At 36.1% G+C, this 19,472-nt stretch overlaps 3 protein-coding genes across 8 annotated transcripts; 2 read left to right on the forward strand and 1 right to left on the reverse strand.

Moving 5' to 3' along the window:
* Positions 1–5,132: 5,132 nt before the first annotated feature.
* Positions 5,133–6,620, forward strand: LOC105683583 (60S ribosome subunit biogenesis protein NIP7 homolog). Of its 2 annotated transcripts, XM_012396274.3 has the most exons (5): positions 5,133–5,361; positions 5,481–5,706; positions 5,798–5,938; positions 6,013–6,159; positions 6,258–6,620. In XM_012396274.3, the coding sequence occupies exons 1-4, from the start codon at positions 5,306–5,308 to the stop codon at positions 6,130–6,132; spliced, it is 543 nt and encodes a 180-aa protein (XP_012251697.1). In that variant the 5' UTR covers positions 5,133–5,305; the 3' UTR covers positions 6,133–6,159; positions 6,258–6,620. The 2 variants fall into 2 exon arrangements, with proteins under 2 accessions (XP_012251697.1, XP_012251696.1); XM_012396273.3 differs by having other exon boundaries at positions 5,134–5,361; positions 6,013–6,620.
* Positions 6,305–18,487, forward strand: LOC105683611 (acyl-CoA-binding domain-containing protein 5). Of its 3 annotated transcripts, none has more exons than XM_048659109.1 (6): positions 6,305–6,443; positions 14,573–14,766; positions 14,885–15,068; positions 15,266–15,414; positions 16,871–17,233; positions 17,306–18,487. In XM_048659109.1, the coding sequence occupies exons 2-6, from the start codon at positions 14,599–14,601 to the stop codon at positions 17,450–17,452; spliced, it is 1,011 nt and encodes a 336-aa protein (XP_048515066.1). In that variant the 5' UTR covers positions 6,305–6,443; positions 14,573–14,598; the 3' UTR covers positions 17,453–18,487. The 3 variants fall into 3 exon arrangements, with proteins under 3 accessions (XP_048515066.1, XP_012251770.1, XP_012251771.1); XM_012396347.2 differs by lacking the exon at positions 6,305–6,443 and adding an exon at positions 11,715–12,025; XM_012396348.2 differs by lacking the exon at positions 6,305–6,443 and adding an exon at positions 11,717–12,025 and having other exon boundaries at positions 14,906–15,068.
* LOC105683582 lies at positions 6,862–10,610 on the reverse strand. 3 transcript variants are annotated; one of them, XM_048659111.1, is made up of 6 exons: positions 9,737–10,608; positions 9,100–9,428; positions 8,697–8,881; positions 8,099–8,380; positions 7,887–8,019; positions 6,862–7,038 (listed from the first exon to the last, which is right to left on the reverse strand). In XM_048659111.1, the coding sequence occupies exons 3-6, from the start codon at positions 8,869–8,871 to the stop codon at positions 7,005–7,007; spliced, it is 624 nt and encodes a 207-aa protein (XP_048515068.1). In that variant the 5' UTR covers positions 8,872–8,881; positions 9,100–9,428; positions 9,737–10,608; the 3' UTR covers positions 6,862–7,004. The 3 variants fall into 3 exon arrangements, with proteins under 3 accessions (XP_048515068.1, XP_048515069.1, XP_048515067.1); XM_048659112.1 differs by lacking the exon at positions 9,100–9,428 and having other exon boundaries at positions 10,304–10,610; XM_048659110.1 differs by lacking the exon at positions 9,737–10,608 and adding an exon at positions 9,512–9,714 and having other exon boundaries at positions 8,697–9,428.
* Positions 18,488–19,472: the final 985 nt, after the last annotated feature.

The raw sequence follows: 19,472 nt of genomic DNA on the forward strand, positions 1-19,472 counted from the left end.
CCCCTTTATGTGTGCAACGCCGCTAAATTGAACGTAAAAAATAAGTGATACGTCGTATCAAAGTCAGCGAAAGTCGCGGAGGTACAGCGCGCCGCTACGCGGCTCCTGATTGGCTCGCTAAATGGAGTGGGGGAGCTGGTATAAAAACGACCGGTTTTCTCCCGGCGTCGCCATTTCAACATGAATCTTCAAATTGTTTGCGTCATCTTCGCCAAATTCTCTGCTCATCCGAACCAGACGTAGTAACATCGGATCCTGAAGCAAGTGACGATCAGCGATGGGATCACTCGAACCAGCTTGAGTTAGCTGACGGTATGATTGCGTTATTAAAACATATTAATAGTGGCGATACGGGACGTAACAAGTCTAGACCGGTCGCCATTGTGAATAATTTTTGAATTCTTGCAGCGAGCCTAACATCTTCGCGGACGATTTGAGTTGCACTATCGGTGCCTACAAATATCTGGGAGCATTCGTACCGGATATTCGCTCTTCCTGATATGGGAATTGGTGAGATTTGATTTTATTAATTTCTCGAAATTTCTCTGCAGCGGCATTTCGTGCCGCTGGCGGTCGGGTGTCTTCGGCTGGACTCGGTACGACTCGTTCACGCGTTCAAACTTTTGCTTCGCAACAACAATTACCACGTCGCATTGATATCTCGATTTGGGGTTAATATTTTTTCGTTTTGAATTGTTGATTTTCGAAATTGTTGACTACTGCGGTATACTTGTTTGAGCTTGTTCGTAGTTTACTGCGCATTAGTGGCCGAACAGAGGTGAAGATATTATTTTTCGCTCATTGTTAGTTTCTTAACAATTAGAATGCCGGGATGTGATTTTTCCCGTGAATACGGACGCGGTACATGCGATTATTATTCCATCTTAGATTTTATTTACAACTGCGATATTTATATGCGTTTTATTATGCATTACAGAACTCGGAGCCTGCAACACACGGCTGAAAAGGATCTCGAAGCTTCTTGAAGCGGATCCCTGTGCACTAGACTTCCAAAAAAAAAATGGTGAGTTTGGAATTTGATAGTTTTTCGGCTGATTCTTTCCGAATTCCTTGATTCTTGTTGCTTGCGTGTACGGAATTGATTGGAATAAAAGTTTTGATATTCAGTTTTAGATAACAATGTTCCTGCTGGGTAATCGTCGACTCTTAAACGTTACGTGGAAAATCTTCGAGTTTGAAATTTTCCGAAAGAATCCGATAGCTACTTCAACCGGATCTCTGATATTTAAATCTCTGTAATTGGAATTTCCTGAAAGAATCCGATATAGCTATTTCAAGCAGATGTCTACAATATTCACCAGATTCAGGAAAAATTGGTGGGTTTGAAATTAAAATATTTTTCATATCATTTTTTACAAATTTTGAATTCTTTATAAAATTTTTGAAATTTTTTATTGCAGATAATCGTTTTTACTGCATGCGATATATCTATGCTGCACATGTAATGGAGTCACCTCGACTGTAGGTGATCATCACCATCCACATAAAGTGAAAAATCTCGGTACTTAAAATTTTATACAACCACTTATTTCTCTGAATTCACGAATTTTTTTGATTTTCGTTATTCATGGTTTTTTTCCTCGCCAATTTTAGAGCATCGTTCTTCGTGGGAGCATCACATCACACCTACTACACATCTTTAGCCATCAGGGAGGCAGAGACTTCCGGGTAAAATCCAAGACCCCCGAGCTTGGGAACCAGCTCGGGTCCGGTTTTGGTACCGGCAGCGATGGGGTAAGTCCCAGCAGTCAGATTTCCTCGATTTGTTTGCCAGCTCACGCGATGGTGAACGCTGGCATCGGGTCGTTGTATTTTATAACTAGTTATAAGTTTACCCCCTTCCCCATTTCTCTTGGCGTGGCGGTACTTTTAGATTTAAAAATAATTTTATTAGCTCAGGTAATGGCAGGTTTGGTTGCCGTTGAGCATAGCGCACCTGCACTTTGTAGAGTCACAGATATAGAATTCTTTTGCAATATCATTCAGTCAGTCAATCTATAAGCATCTATTAGTCAGTTAACGAATAGTTTTTAGATTATAAACTATTCAAATAAAATCATCATCATCCACCAACCTTGTAAGCAAGAGTGTGCAGCTCATAGGCACCGGTAAAGACCATCGTTTGATCGGCCCACGCGTTTTCTTGAATTTTGTAGTAATTTTCAGTGATTGATCTCGTTTACGTCGATCACTTAACGGTAGGAAAAATTTAGTCGTTCGAATGGTGGGTCCTTTACCATAGTTTCACTTTCTCTATGAGAATCAGGTATGTTCAGCAGCTCCAACCAATTTAAAACTTTGTGATTAGTTTTTTGAAAATGAAAAATTTTTCAATCATTTTCCATTTTCCTTCATTCAAAGTTAATCAACTTCAACTTATGAATATGTAAATACATATTTCTCAACATCTTCTCTTCTCCCTGATTCTCTTGTTAATTTTAAGTATCCGATTAAGCATCAAGAAACTACCGCGGACATCGTATAGATTAAGTATGAAAATATTTAAGGTATAGATTAAGTATGAAAATATTTAAGGTATAGATTAAGTCTGATGGATAAATTAGGATTTTCAAATTTTTGAATTGAGAAGAATCTTCGACAACCTTTTATTTTCTGACAATGAGATGGAATGCAGAACAAGGAAAAATATTACTCCACTACCTATTTCATATTTTGTTAGCATTAAGAAAAAAAAATAACCAAAAAACTAGTCATAAGGAATCCCATCCTATACACATATATTTTTAGCCCTCCATCAATATGAAGTATATCATCATTTTGCTCATAATATTTTTCAATACGATTCTAAATGAAATTCTCAAAAGTTTATTGTAAATATTTCGATTCATAAGAATCACGTTATTCAAATCATTCCAAGATCTCCAAAGTTTGATGAATTTTGGCTGATAAAAATACACAAATTTAACAATTTATTAATTACGGCTTCAGCCGGGGCTTGGGCAGCCTATATTGTGTACACACAACACACATATTTAAGGAATAAAGAAAATAACTTAAGAATTGTTATTTAGTTTTAACATAAATATATTAAGTTTTAATTAGTTTTAACTGTTAAGTCTGCGCTCAGTACGTATATTAAGAAAGTAAATTCAAATTAACAATAGCCAGGATGTCTAATCATATAAGATTTTTTCCTCCCACACACAAATCTTCAAGCCCTTAGCTTTTTTTTCTAATTGTCAGTACAAATAGATATGAGATCGATTAAATTCCTTTTTGCAAAGATTCCAATGAAATTATATCAAAGTATTAAAAAATTAAAATCAATTGAAATCGAGTCACTAGTATTATTCAAAGATTTTCAATGTTGAATATAAATTTCGGCTTACAAAAACACACACCTTTTCAAAATTTGATAAATTCTTTGGCTTCTGCCAGGGCATGGGCAGCCCGTACTATATTTTCACACACAACAGGTAATGGTGAGTCTTTGAACGAGATACCACGGCAATGAATGTGATATGTATGAGTAAGATTGGTATGAATGAGATGTACAAACATATGGGAATTTTTTTCCCCTACACACACAGCCCTTAGTTTTTTCTTGTTAAAAATATACAAATTTGAATCATTTCGGCCTAAAGAACACACACCTCTTCAAAATCACGGCTTCTGCCGAGGCTTGGGCAGCCTGAACACACTTACACTTTGAGAAGATCTTTTTTCTATTTTTTTTTTTTCTCTGTAGAGTCAGTTGTCAAAAGTTTGACAATGTGAATGTGAACCGAATATGTCGGAGCGCCGGCGCTGGTATGAATCGGGGGTTTTCGTCAGTAAAATCATTTCTTGGATAAATATAGGTGAAAGGCAGGTATAGGTAAATTCATGTTTCGCGAAGGGTCTCTAATTGGTATGTATGTGCAGTATGTGAGTGCGAGTGTGCAAGTCATAGTTTTAACCGTTGGGTGGGATGTGGGCTGAACAATATGGGTAGGCAAGAAATCGGAAGTGTATAACTTTTCTGTCCACAGCAATTCCAAGTGATCAATTGAGTAGAGTTCATTAAATTGCGTTAGCTTATTTTTTGCAATATTTCATCTTATATTTTTCTCACAATTCTTTTCAAGTGATCTCTTAGGTCTCTTTGCTGAGATCTGATAGACACTCTTCTTTCCCAACTTAATAAATTAAATTAGATTGAGTTCTTTGCTTCCCTGTAATATTTGCGGTCACTTGGAATGGGCAAAATGCGTCCGCTTTGCTCTCCGTACCAGCCGTGGTGCATGGAAGTGAGGTGGACGTTGAGCTCGAAGACGTCGCGTCGAAGAGGACCACCGACCGCCACGCCACAAATTTTCAAACCTTCCCCCTTTCCACTCCCCAATGTTAATTGGAATAGAAGGATGCGATTAAAAATTGCATTTCTTCGATTTCCATTAGCATAAATATTCCAAGTCTGACGCTGCTCGCGCGGGTATATAGCGCGAAGACGAGGAATCGCATGATCTGTTTTGCATGGGGTTTGCTTGTTTGGTTTTAGGGGTAGTAATAACATTGTTTGAAATAAAACAAATAGCGTGACTTGCCATCTTGCAAGGCGCTTTGAAAATTTATCTGCTTTTGTATTGAGGAGTTTTCTTTCAGGAACTTAAAGTCGCGAAAACAAATCCAAGATTCGTCGCTGCACCGGCGCGCGGACTTGGCATTCGAAAAATACTTTGGATTGCTCACTGTCGCACCTTTTTGTGCGCGGGGCTTGATCTGACTGTTATTATATATTAAGATAATTTAAAGCTTCCACCCTTAAATACCCAGTTTTTGGTTCCTAGCGTTAATACTAATCTATCTATTTAATATGTGTCTATTTAAATTAAATTAATTTAATCATTAATAGATTTATTCTTCTTACAGATCATTTTTCTTATAATTTTTATTGTTTTAATAATAATCAGTTTTTGTTTGCAGATTGTCTAGCCACGAATGCAATTTACTTTATTGATCTACCAAGTCATCATATTCATAAAGTCGCAAAGAAAAGACAAGGGCTCGTTTTTAATTGTTTTATAATATTTAATCCATCTGTTCGATATTTTAAATGTAGACAGAAACAATGTTAATTACATATTATCTATATTTCATGTTATCGACTGATGGTTGATGGCTAAAGTCGAAGAAGGCCCTCAATCAGCGGACACCATGCTTTAAGACGACCACGAGGAACAGTGAATTGTTTGGATATAGTTTATTGATATAAAACGACGTTTAAATTTGTCATCTGTCAGCATTAAATTCTTCAACTTTCACTGAATCTTCATAATTTACAATGAAACGGTTGTCAGAAGAAAATACGAAACTTGTTTTCGAGAAGCTAACCAAATAGTAAGTCGACATTAAGTTTGAGGTTAAGCACATTAGCTACTTTAATATTTTGTTTACATTTGAAGTTATGAATTTCTACCAACTGAAATTATCAATTCATTTTGCTCTCTTTATTTCAGCATCGGTGCTAATGTCAAATTGCTCATAGATCGACCAGATGGTATTTATTGTTTCCGAGAACAGAGAGGAAGGGTTTATTATGTCTCAGAGAAGATTTTATCACTTGCTAGCACCGTAGCTCCTGAAAATTTAGTCAGCTTTGGTACCTGTTTTGGAAAGTTTACTAAATCTGGCAAATTCAAACTACACATCACTGCTTTACATTATCTTGCACCATACGCACAGGTAAATGGCTCAAACATCCTATTGTCAGTCAATAATTTCTAACAATTCTTTAGATACTGTCTCAATCTAAATTTTCATTCTTCATTTGTAGCATAAAATCTGGTTGAAATCATCAGCGGAGCAACAGTTCTTATATGGACATCACGTTACCAAATCTGGGTTGGGAAGGATAACAGAGAACACCGCACAGTATCAGGGTGTCGTAGTTTATTCCATGAACGATTTGCCATTGGTGAGTGTTGACCCTTATGAATGGCTGCTTCAAATGACCTCTACTATTATTGACTTTGCATGTATTTTATCCAGGGTTTCGGGGTAGCGGCAAAGAGTACCGCAGACTGTAAGCATGCTGATCCTATGTCAACGATTTGCTTCCACCAGGCAGATATCGGAGAATACATCAGATCGGAGGATACGTTGATGTAACCAGGACTGAATTTCGTATTTTTAGATGTGAGTGCTGGCATGAGACAGCTCAATATATCTATGATGCAGATGAAGTGGGATAAATACATGATGTGGAATAACTCTCATTCTTCGTTGTCCACTAGAGTTGATAATTTTTGGATGTGACGTGTCGTTGGACTTGGGGCGAGATAAATAGAGTAATGAATGATCGTCGTTGGTACAAATAAGCGAAAACAAACAAAAAAAAAAGAAAATTGTGCAGAGTTGAAGTTTCAGGCTACCTTACATTCTCAGTATCCTACTCCTGGTGGTCAATAATTCTACAGAAGGTAATTCTATTACTTATTAATTTATTATAAGATGAATGAAACAATCCAATGTTCATCGTGTCAAAGACAAATGTTGTTCAATAATTATTACTTTGTGTATAATAATAATTGTACAGCCTTATCCGCTCACAGCGGCTACATTGAATTGAATAGAAATTAAAAATTCTCAGCGTTCTATACACTGCCTTGAACAACCAGCCCGTCAGTTCAATACCATGTAGAGCACGCTCCGAATTATATTTTTCACTTGAAATATTCTCATTGCTTCCCATAATTAAATAGCGACGTAGTTTCCAAGTATTTTATTCAAATAACCAAAGGTGTGTCCTCCTGAAAATCCAATCGATGGATGTTCGATACTACGAACTAGCTGTTCTAAATTCTTTTAGTTTCATTACCGCAGTTATTACAATTGGAGGAATTAGCTGCGATATACTTAAACGCGCTTCTAAGACATGAAAAAAAAAAAAACATTTGTGCGAACTCAGTATACATTTTATAACTTATATCACAAGCAAAAATTAGTCCGAGGGAATCTCCAATCTTCTACAGCGGGTGGCTTTAGTTCATCAATTCTTGGGTTCCGTTGGTTCTTCTGCAAAAAAATTCGAAAATTTAACCCACATATTTTTTATTGTATACACTAGAGAGAGCGGTCGACGAATTTCATATCGTCTGTCATCGATGACGAGAATTTTTTGAATGTGCCGAAAAAATTATATTACACATGTAGTTTACGTTGCGGCCAGTGCTCAGCACACCCCGACATATGTTGTTTGAGAAACGCTTCCATGATTTTTTATTTGATTCCCACGTACCTTATCTGACTAATCGTTAATAACATTAGAATTTATCTCGTTCCAATTATCTATAATCAGCGAGAAACAAGAAGCTCATACTAGACAATTAATTTTGTTGTGGTATTTTTTGTTCTCTTTCTCCAATAATTCTGGATTAGATAACGCTAAAGTAGGTATGACTGCGAAATTTATTTATAAGTTGATCTAAACTTGCATTTGGAAACGCGTTTTTTTATTTCCGAAGGAGAGTGGAGAAGGAATAATACTTAGTTAATGGGATAGATATATCAGATATAGCAAAAATAATCGAATTGCGAATGGGCATAAAAATGGAAGCTTATATTCCGATTATTGGGAAAAATGTATCGAATTAAAATACCGTTGGACCATATATGATTACGTTTCAACGGTGGCTGTCGATACCCGAAATGTGGCAATATTTCACGCGTAGTATTACCACTGTCGGCCCTACCTTTCATCCCCTAGATCCCCCCTTCTGTTTTATCTTTGTTGTTTCAAAGGGAATAAAACGGTGGACTATTGTGCTAACGGTTTCATAGGCATAGATCGTAATTTCGGCATATTTTTTGTACAGCAAAAAATAAAATTCTTCGATAATTTTTTCTAATAAAAAATTGCATACCTGCGGAAACAGCGATAAAGGTTCGTGACTCCGGTATAGAGACAGGCAAATCCTTGTTTAGATCCTTCATTTTTAACAAGTGTTGAGCGATTCTCTGGCGTGGATCTGAGCGTGACAAAGTTTTCGTTGTTTTCTGAAATAATTAATGATTAACATCGGTCTTCTATTCTGACAAATAGAAATTTTTGTAAATTGGGAAAAGCATTTCTCACTCAGCTCCTGGGTGAGGACTTCGAGTTGTTCTTTTTCGGTTGTTTGATGGTCAACAGATATTAGAAAATCTAACGAAGTTTCAAAATGTTTCAGCGAGTCGGTCCTTTGATCGTTCGAAAATGTTCGTTTACCGTAACGACTTCCCAAAAAGAATCTATCTATGCGAGGCGATACCTCAACGTCTTTAACCGACGTTTCGTCATCGGCGTCGTTCTTCGGTAAATCATTTGGCACCGCACCACCGCTACGTCCATACCTGCTTCCCGACCAAAATGAGAAACCTGACGAATAGAAAAAAAAATATCTTATCCACCGCACAGAGATCTCAGGTTGTTCAAAGCGTTTCGAGGTTGGTCGTCTCACGAAAGTCTGACGACCGGTCGTCCAGGGGTCAGAAACAAGGTGGAGGAACACTAGGAGATAGTTAGAGGGTAGTTATAGTTCGGCGCAGAGGACTTGATTGCAAGGTCCGGTCATGTCGTTGTGTCGATAATTACACGAGTTTGCGTATAATTTTGTAGCTGCACACAGAAAACGATAGGAGAAAGAGGAAGATAGTTTCGCGATCGGTTTGTTCTGAAAATTTTTATTTTTTACCTTGCCCGGGATCTTGCCGTTTTCCGTAACGTCCGTTCGTGTAAAAGTTTTGAGCTGTAACGACTGTCGTTACCATATAAACGATCCAAATCCAAGCTGTTATTTCAATGGTCATGCTGCACCCTGGTGATATACCAGATTTAACAAACCGCCTGCTAATCGCGTTCAGGAACATTTTTCCAGATCTGTAATCAAGAGATTTTAAGAAAACGGTGAACTGCCTGTCCGCAACGTTATATGTATGGCGTTAGAAATATGGTTCTTTTTTTTTTGCTTCCACACGTTTTATGAATCAAAATCACAGAAATCAATCAATAATCGATCATATTACGCATCGGAAAGTTTTCACCGAATTAGGGAAAAATTATCGTAGTCTTCTTTCTATCAGTATTATTATACATACAGTAATTTGATTTCTTGCCACCTAAAATGGTTTTTTTTTTTCGAGAATTTTCGGGTTTTTTTTCGTTTAGATAATTTCAGTTTTTAGTTGTTATATTTTACGTAGAATTCAAAGGTCACTGGACGAATTTCAAAATCGCACGTATCGTCCTTGAATGATATTTATTTTTCCATGGGTCACGATCAACGTTCTTCTAAAGCAGCCCTTGAAGTTGACCATTTTCACCCGGAGGTTTTCTTTCTTCCAATTCTTCATATTATTCGCACAGCGATCCCATTTGCATATGATGTATCATTGAAAATGTTAACGCAACGAATACCAAAGAAATTCTGAAACACGATATTATTTTATACGTAGAAATTCTTATTATTCTCCAATTTAATTGAAAATTGAATGTTTATAAATGATATACTTTTACTATTGCAAATGATATCACGAATATCATGATTGGGCAAGTTTGTTCTACTTCTTTTTTCATCAATCTATTTTTTTTTTTATAAATTTTATTCGGAGTGAAAGGTATTTTAGTAGTTTCATGCCTCATATTTGAGCACAATTTTTAATATTGTTGCAATGTTCCATATATGCGTATATTTACGTATTCATTGATACATGTATCATTCAAATATAAACTTACGTATAACAAAAAGACTAAAAAAGAAAAAGGAAAATAGATATTTTCATTGATATCGAGAGGCTTCTCAATATATCGTCTTGCGACATACATACAAGTGCACCTATTTACAGAATCTTGCATTCGTTTTATCAGAAATTTCATTTTTATTTTTCTTTTTCATGTTCCACATATGATTACTTTGAAAAATAATACATGTGCGATTATAAAAATAAAATTTCAACAGTCCACGCGACATAAATCAGGAATCTGAAGTTCAAATATTCTGCGATTAAGAAAAAGATGAACTGCAACTATTAAATAATTATAGAAGTGGAATATCAAGATGCGTTGTAACAAATAATGTAATACGCGATAATATTTCGTATAACCAGTTTTTCTACTATTTTGTCGGTATTATTCAGTTGCGATATTTTTAACCATGACGGAGTCAGCAGACAAATAACAAAAAAGTTAAAAAATAATGTATAAAAACGATGAAATAATTAAATACAAATGGAACGTGTACAGGGACAACGAATTCTAAAATTTTGCAATCCATATACGATCATGCATAATTAATTGACTTGCCATCCGTGACAGAATCGTGAGGGCTGTTGACCATTTTTTTATGTTCTTTATTTTTCTAATTTAATTTTATTCCATATTTTGGACTATCTTATTAATTATTTTGAATTATTGGTTCGGGCAAAATCGGGTACAAAGTTGAACTCGAACTGATGTGGCTCTTGATGCTCCTGCGCTTTATATAGACCCCGATTTACCACCCACAAAGGATCCGATCTCCCTTGCGCGCGGTAGACCTGACACCAAAATTACAATTATCTTATCTTATTATTTGTATTTTACTCATAGGAAACTTATCCTAAATTTAATCGCAAGTAATCTCTGCAACTCCCATTCTTATGCGGTCAATTGTTTAAATTTATAATCGATTTGTTCCTAGATCAATTACATGTAATGAAATATTTATATTTGTTAGCAATTATTCGTGAGGTTTCTCTTCTGGCTGGTATATAATTGAATCTTTTATTTTTTCATTTACAATTTTTGCACATTTCAAATATCGAATATTCATTCGAGTATATTATGGCCGCCTATCTCAGTAGTAGGGCTATATGTATAGAATGGTCATCTAGAAACGTCTAGGATAAGAGGTGAGATGAGATAAGACAACTGTCCAGATCGTTAATTTGATAAGAAACGCTAATTGACCACGACAATATATTGGACTAGACAAATTAAAACCGAACTACCGCACTGTTATAGAGGGCATTACATTTTACCCTTCACTTAAAAAAATGAAATTGAAAAGAATTAAATCCTGGGCAAATATATATTTGGTTTATCGAATATTACAAAAATTAATCCACGAATTCTCAAAGAATATAAAGACAATGGCCGGAAGTCTCAGTGACATGAATATTTTTTTTTAACTGATTGGAATATATTTATCAAGCGGTGGCTATTATCGTTGACCACTTTCCTGTTCAAATGGCTTAATTGGGCGCGTATTTATGCATTTGCATTCCGTACGTACGATAAAAACGCATAGGGAATAACGATTAGCCTCGAGCTCGCATTGAGGACGTCAAATTACATTATCATATCACACCGACTGTGCGGCATTTGCAACGAAGGAATTATCTGACGTGGAGTATAATGAAACCGTGTAATTTAATACAATAGTTTTAACTGGTGGAAATAATAGTTTTTATCACGCGAAAGATTTCATTTTCACGCCGTCTGATTTCCCGAAAGTAATTTCTAATATTTGCGATTGAACGATGTGCGGTAAATTAGATTCAGGTTACATGAATAATTACATTATCAATAGTCAATGATTTTATTTGAAGAGCGGTGTTCGAATTGCAAAGTTGTACGATTTTGAATATGTAATTCAAATTCACTTGTTTTTGTGATGCGTATCACGAGGATTCTGCGCTTGCGCGTTTCGCTCGGAGAGTCTCTCACTTATTCCGTATCCGAAAGTCCGCAACGCAAGGTGTCAGTCGGCCATGTTGGTCATGAATGTTGAACCACTGCGTCAATTACCGTCCGTAAATTGCCTGAAAATAATCTGGTGGTAGTTTGTTATCAATTTATTATCGTAACGATCGAAAGAAGACATAGTTTCTATAATATAATAGGTTCAGTTGATAAGAACGTGAAGAAACCCGAGTGGAAATATAATAAACTGGATTAAACTTTTCATTAAACCGTGTTTGAACATGACAACTGAGGAGAAGTTTCACGCTGCGGTAAACGTTATCAGGAATTTACCAAAAAATGGTGAGCCCGTATTATTTTTGCTGCAGTTTGTCTGGAAACTCATTTATTAGCCCCCGTAACAACGTGTTCTAACCTACAAATCGAGTGCGAGCTTCTCGTGAAATTAGCTAAGAGAGGTGAAGCATATTTTGGTTACTCGCTCTATCTCGTAGAACCAAAACAAAACATCAATGACTCATTGTCGGCGGGGTATTCTAACGGGACGATATTTGCGCATTCCTTTTTTCATCAATTTAGATTTTGTGCTGACCAATTTTTTTAAATTAAATCATCGAAGGTTGATTACATCCTGTACTGTTTCAAATTCTTCAGACATTCGGGGTACAAAGTCCTGAAATATGGGTACAAGGTTCATTTTTCTTGTATATTTGTGCAACCACTCGGCACTTCGACCTGTAGTATCCACATTACATATGAAATGATCATGAATATTTACCAGTGTATCGATGGCAAATAACAACTTTGTATTAATTATGTCTTTGAGAAAAAGAAGTCTTTGTCAAGGCCAATTCTATCACCAAATGTAATTTACGTCAACTTTATTAACAAATCTAAGCTTATTGCAAATGAGAAATTATCAATTTAACTGCAGCTGTTAGTTTGATTAACTACATTGTGCCATCCATTGTTCCTATTGTGAGCCAATGCTCGACTGTTTCTTATCGCTAACTGTTTCGAAACATTTTCAAAATGTGTTTGGCATTCGTGTATTTTACCGAATGCACTTGCTTGAATATTTCTTTATGTATAGCCAGGTCCCTACATTCAAATTTCATGGGATATTTGGAATAGTTCTACAAGCTGGTTGAATTGAGACTGAAAATTTTGTACTATCAAGTAAATAGCATATTAGAAAACTAAAGAGCTGTACCATCGATATAATGGGAGAAATTGTCCTATTTTTAAGGTGGATTTGTATCTCTTATTACACTGTTAGAAAATGTTCTATTCACTAGATTGATTCGGTGACCTCTGTTCTCTATCACTTGAATCAAAGCTCAATGTTGGTCGATTTTATTTATCCATGTCCTTGACTGATGCCTGTTCATCCTTGGAAAAATTCTGACTGAAGGATTCCTTGTATTTTTGATAGGTACTATTATAAACTCATGGGAATTTTACAAAGACGAGAGCTTGGTGATTTCGTAGTTTTAATTGACTGATTGACAATCAGATTAGAATAAATCACTTAGTGGCATGGATGGTTTCACACCCGCAGTGTGTCAAAGCCCCACCTTTCACTTTTTACCTTTCCTTTGGATGGACTATTTACTCGTATTCAATGCATGCACGTGTATGTATTGTGTTTTAAGCTCACAGAAGTGCATGGGGAAAGTGACACTGACCCATAATATGGTGTCTTTATGTACGTTTGAAAGTTATAATAATTATCACTGCTGAAACATACTTTGCTTCACAACAGCTATTCATTACTTAAACTTTTTTTTACTAGTTTCGTAATTTTTCTGAAGTCTCTCCAATGCTGGCGTTCGTTGACCTAGCCTAGGGTACCACAGAGTTGAGTTGGCAATCGGTTTTGTAAATTTTTTGGGCCAATTTTATAAATTAACGATTGAATTATTATCCCTGTAACAGGGGAGTGTGTACTCAGAGATTGAAAGATTGTGGGATTGAGAGCTGTTAGTTGCGTAAGTGAAAGGCATGAAATTAAGTCAAGGCAGCACCAAACGTCGGCTGTTTGATTTAAAATAATAAAAACTGAGCCGTATTAGCATCAAATAGTATTATGCGTACATCCAAACTGAAAATTTAGTGGTTCCCGTTACTAAAACTTGACAAACATCAATATGCTACAAAAAATGAAGTAAATAATCTAACGCCATAATAAGCTCTTGGGATAGCTCAAAATAGAGCTGAGTTCTCTGGAACAAAATTCATATTTTTCCAGAGTAATAAATTTGCCAGTGTATAGATTTATTACATAATTACAGTAATTGCTTCGCATCGGTAAACTGGTAGAAAAACTCCATTACTTGATGATAACGTAGAGTTAGATAATCGAAAGTGGTTCAGTTGATATTGGTATTATTTGGTAAATAATTTCCTTCTTACAATTAATCTGAGATAAGTTTTTTCTCGATGATTTAGCTGTTGAACCTTGCTAGAAAGTTGATCAAGTATAAGTTTTGTAATGCACATCGAATGGTGAAACTGTGTAACTCACTTTCTGACTTTCACACTTACTTATAATCCGCTGGATATTCCTATCAATTGTTAGATCCATTTTACGAATATCAGGTAGATCGGGAAATTTTCTAGAAGGGCTCTGTATCTTGCCCCTTGAAGACCGATGCGACCCAGTTTTATTTGTGTCTTTGACCTTTGGATTGTGGGCAATACTGGTTTATTCTAGCAATTTAGAATGGATTAATGCTCAGTTTGCGTGAATATTCATTATATTTGGAGTAAGAAATGAATAAACTTTATTTATATTGCCACGTTATCTTGGCATTTAGAAAACTGACCTTGTGCGTTAATAAATTTGTTTCATTGCAAATTGTCTCAAATTATATATTTTTATTTCAGGAGCATATCAGCCGAGCAATGAGCTTATGCTGCGGTTTTATGCCTACTTCAAGCAAGCTACCGAAGGCCCTTGTCAGCAGCCTAAACCTGGATTTTGGGAAGTTGTGCGAAAAGCAAAATGGGATGCTTGGACGAGACTTGGCAACATGAGCCGCACTGAAGCTATGAATAATTATGTAGACGAACTCAAGAAGGTAGATATCTACATTGTTTATCTAAGACCAGTGACTAATATATGGTCATCAAGAATAAATTAACAAGTGCGTGATGTCGCATATAGAGGTAAACGAAAAATATTAATTATCGATTTAGCTTCTCCACTTTTCTTCAAAGATTGTCGAGACGATGTCATACACGGACAACGTGGCGAATTTTCTGGGGAGTCTGGACTCATTCTACGACAGCGTTCCCGCAGAAGATCTGGAAATGCTTGTGGGCCCAGTTCTGGAAAGAATACGATCGCGGCCTGGTTCCCCACTCGCCGGATCTCCAATTGGTTTGTGCTGCTAAAATTTAGAGGCTCTATTTACATAAGTTATAAAATTTTAAACATGATAACATTGCACCTGAAGGTAAGGATGGGCCATGGATATCGAAGTTCCTGTTTAATAACCAAAGTCGACAATTTTTCTTGCTAAATTTTTCAACCAAAGTCTACAATGTAATTCTTTTTTCATTCCACCTTCATTACAGGGTCTAGAGAAACATCACCACACAGAGTTCGTGGTGCTTCTAGACACATAACAAGCAGTTTGGAAACCAGTCCAGCGAGCAGTCACAGTGCTAGTCCATTACCTCCTGACACCGACGGAGAAGAAGAAGTGTTTATAGATACTGTTGAAGTGAGTGCTTTCTTCGACTACCACCTTTTTTCTTTTAACTGTGGTGGGTTGGCGACAAACGGCCTGACCCTAAAAGTTAAGCCCTCTTACCACAGATGCACTTTTTACGTGACGCTTTTTAAACTGCTTTCACTTTTAACAATTCTATCAATTCTTGACAAGTTATTCCGACTGTGTAGATTTGCCTTGTTGGATCAACACGCTCTATGACTTCGATATTACGTAACTCTTTTTATTTGAAATACGTTTGAGTCCTTGTTTTTACTTAAATAATGAGCAGTTTGAGATGTGTTCACTTTTTTTCGCACACTTCAACCTTACTTCCTTTCAAATAACAATCCAGGTTTTGGTTCACTGATCTGCATATTATAACTTTTACAAGTTTTATGCTGGGTAATCGGTTTTATATTACTTATATATACTACTGGCAGACATAACATAGTGTGTGAATGGAATCATACATAATTTTATGCTGTATGATTTGTTATTTAGAACAGTTATTGCAATGGAAAAGGGAAGGTGTGTACGCTGTTTAAATGTATGGTAGTTTTTGTTTTATTTTTTTTCTATTCTGTTGATATTCGTTCATCTAATTTTGTGCAAACTATGTAGTGATTCTTGAATTAGGGTAGCATGTGTATTGAGCAGTAGTATGTAACGCGTATGTAGTTAATATCGACTAGCTGTGCAACTGGATTGTAAGAATCGCAGTCTGTGAATACGCGGACCTCCGATCACTGTGCAATACCCGTGGATTTCACATTCGATGAGGAGTAAATACTTTCGTTAAGTTGTGGCTTCGAATCCTCTTGGCATGTTAAAAAGTTTTTAACACTCTCTGTAGATATTTGTCTTCTGTATTTGAACTTTCAAAATTCTTTGTCTTTAGCAAACTCCTTTTTGTCAACCCTTTTGTTTAGCTATTATAACTTCCTTCATCGGGTTGTCATAATTTTTTCGTTCTCTGTATTGATATCGTTTTGCCATTGTCATTTAAATTTTGTTATTTGAATGGAAGTTGAATGGGTAGTCTGAAGAGAGCATCGCCCCAGCTGTATTTACAAGCTACTCCTTTCTCTCCGACGAAAATAATGACCGCTCAACAGGAACTAATACGGTGACTGGTAATGGTGAAAGATTGCTGCTTTTTTTTGCTCTGACCCTTCATTTACAAATTTCTTGATACTTGTTTTACTGGTACTTTTGTTAACATCGCCTGCAAATTATTATTATATTAGAAATGAATGTCAAATGTAATTTGAGTATTTATCCGCGTCTTTTGACTATGGATCAACGGAGTGGGGAGGAAAAAATCTCCGGTGAGGTAAAGGTTAATAGTTTCCATGGCATGGCAGCTGAAACGAGTTATTATTTTCGCCGCTCATCTTGGCTAGAAAATTGTTAATCGTACTACTAATTTCACCTGGCAACAGATCTTTTGCATCAATTGTTTCAGTCTGCTCCTGAACGATCTAACAAAGATGGAGCCAAGTTCTCCAATTCCCTGCAGCAACAGCAGCAGTTGAATTCATCTAATAACAATTCACATGTAAAAATAAATGGTCAGCCTACCATCGTTAAAGAAAGTTCCATGGATTTACCGAGGGATCATTCAACCACAAATGGTCGTGTTCATATCAATTCCGACGTCAAACCTGAGAGAGGAAGATCCAGGGAGAGAAAAGACGATAGAAAAAACGCAGAATTCTTTGCTCAAATTACAGCAACTGTCCAACATCTGCAAAGAGATCTCGATAGAATAACTGCACGCGTGCGCAGCCTCGAAGGACATGCTCTCAGTGCACTCTCTCCGCAGCTTGTATGTTGATTCGAAAGAAAAATTTAGTCACTAGTTTTTGCTTTGGTCTTTGTCTGAATATTTTTACTTTAGGAGGCACAGGTGTTAGAACGAAGATATCCGAAGTGGTGGCCATTGCCTGAGTGTTCGCCACGGGTCTTTGCTGTGATGATTCTCTGGCCATTCGTCGCTCATGCTGTGATTTCACTTGCTCAACGTAGTCGTCAGCGCAAGCTGTGATGCTCTCTATGCTTTACACCACTTTTATTCCACTGGTTAATTCAGGACATGAATTTTCAATACAATGTTCTAGGTTGGTACACAATTTACCTATGATATCTGTAAATCGCGGGCTTTAAAATACTTAATCGTACGCGCCGTATTGAAAAAGGGGGGAAAAACAGAAAAAAAGAACAAATAAATGATAGGATAATACTGCGCGTTTATTTTGGGATTTTGAGGATAATTAGCCTTTTAATATACAAATATAAAATATAAATTACACGTAAAATAGAAATATAAATACTGTACAATATTATGATATCCTATAATATATTACAAAATATATAAATAAATTTTGAATTTGGAATACATAATATTTGACAAATATTTGAAAAAAAAAGGTATTTGAAGTTTTGTGCGAATATGAATGCAAATTTTATCGGTTGCTTGTAGTTTCACTATTGGAATACGACGTTGCGTATTTTTTTAAATTATTCAAACAAAATTTTTTATGCAGTCTACGTCAAACGACACATTGTGCGAATGATCCTTTTTTTTTTATCAAATAACTAGCTGATCCGGTCACACGTTGCCGTGGCTCAGTTTATACATCAAAGTCATTTTTTTTTTTTTTTTTTCTCTGTCTCAATTGATCTTGTGATTTTTTTTGAATTTTATTCAATCGACATCGACTCTCTAATGTTGAATTTATTAATCTTTGAATGACGTACTATTTCGATCAATAATTCGATGATTTGAAATACCTGTACCTATTATACTATATTGTAAATAAATATAAGTGGGCTTCTGCGTATCGTATATTATGTAAATAGGTTGTTATAATTTTTGTTCGAGCATTTTTTTTTCCATTCGTGTTACTTTTATTGGATTTGTTGAAAACTACGCCAAATTTTATATAGTTAGAATTTAGATAATGTAGGTGGATTTTAGAGAATGAATATCATATTTTATATTTCTTGTATAATCATCATGTTGTCAGATATACATTTATGTGTATATTGATAAATACACAAATATACATATAAAAGTTAAGAAGTGACTAGCCGCCATACCTTCTAAGTACCTGACTTTTCAACACGATGCTTTTATGTCGTGATCCTTTCATCCACCTATTTCGCTTCCATTCTCAGCTACACATTTTATCATGAATAAATAGACCTGATATCAGGCTATTCGGTATTATTTACTCTAGTCTAAGAGTTATGATATTCACGTTCTATATGTAACTACTTTAACAGAATTTTCAATTGTCACATGTGAATTCATTATCAGTTTTTAATATTTAATTTTGTTCTCCACATTCAGTTCAGAAACTGTCGGCGTGCTTCGAAAACTCCTTCAGAGGTACGTTAGAGGCGGAGTAAAAAAAGTTTCGTCGTGAAGTGAGGCATAGATTGACCAAAGTTTCATCTGAGAGGGACTCTTTTGACCTGGGGGAGCCAGGCGGATGGTATTAAAAATCATATTTATTTTATTATCATAATATGCCTTGTTATCAATTACTGCAAATCTCTAAACGGAGTCTTTGGTCGAACCCCAAAGATTCTTGGCAAAAAGTCCGAATTTTCGATGTGATACGGTTCACGTCAAGCTTGCCACGTGTGGAACCGATCCCCCTATCGCAACAAGTGATTGATTTTTTTTCTGAATATGTTTTTCATTCGGAATAGTTTTATAAACACAACCGTTATCATCGGGTCTCTAAAAAATCAATCTCGGGATTATACCGTCGAAAGTATGAAAAGCTATAACCGGCTAGAAAGTTGAAAAATAAAAATTCGCCGCTTTTTTTTCGAGCAACTTTAATTTTATCGTGAAAAACGTGTACTGGGTGTAGACACGGCATTTAATAAAGGCGTGGGCGTCGGGCAACGCGGGTGCTAGGACGATAGTTAGCAGTACGACGCTCGGCGCCGCAACCCGCACGTATAGCCGACGCCGTCTGGACGCGCGTCGTCGTCGTTGTGCAGCTCATGGAGTTCCAAACTCACGTTCTCACTGACATTCACATTTACAT

Source organism: Athalia rosae, chromosome 7 (assembly GCF_917208135.1).
Source record: "Athalia rosae chromosome 7, iyAthRosa1.1, whole genome shotgun sequence".
Lineage (NCBI taxonomy): Eukaryota > Metazoa > Arthropoda > Insecta > Hymenoptera > Athaliidae > Athalia > Athalia rosae.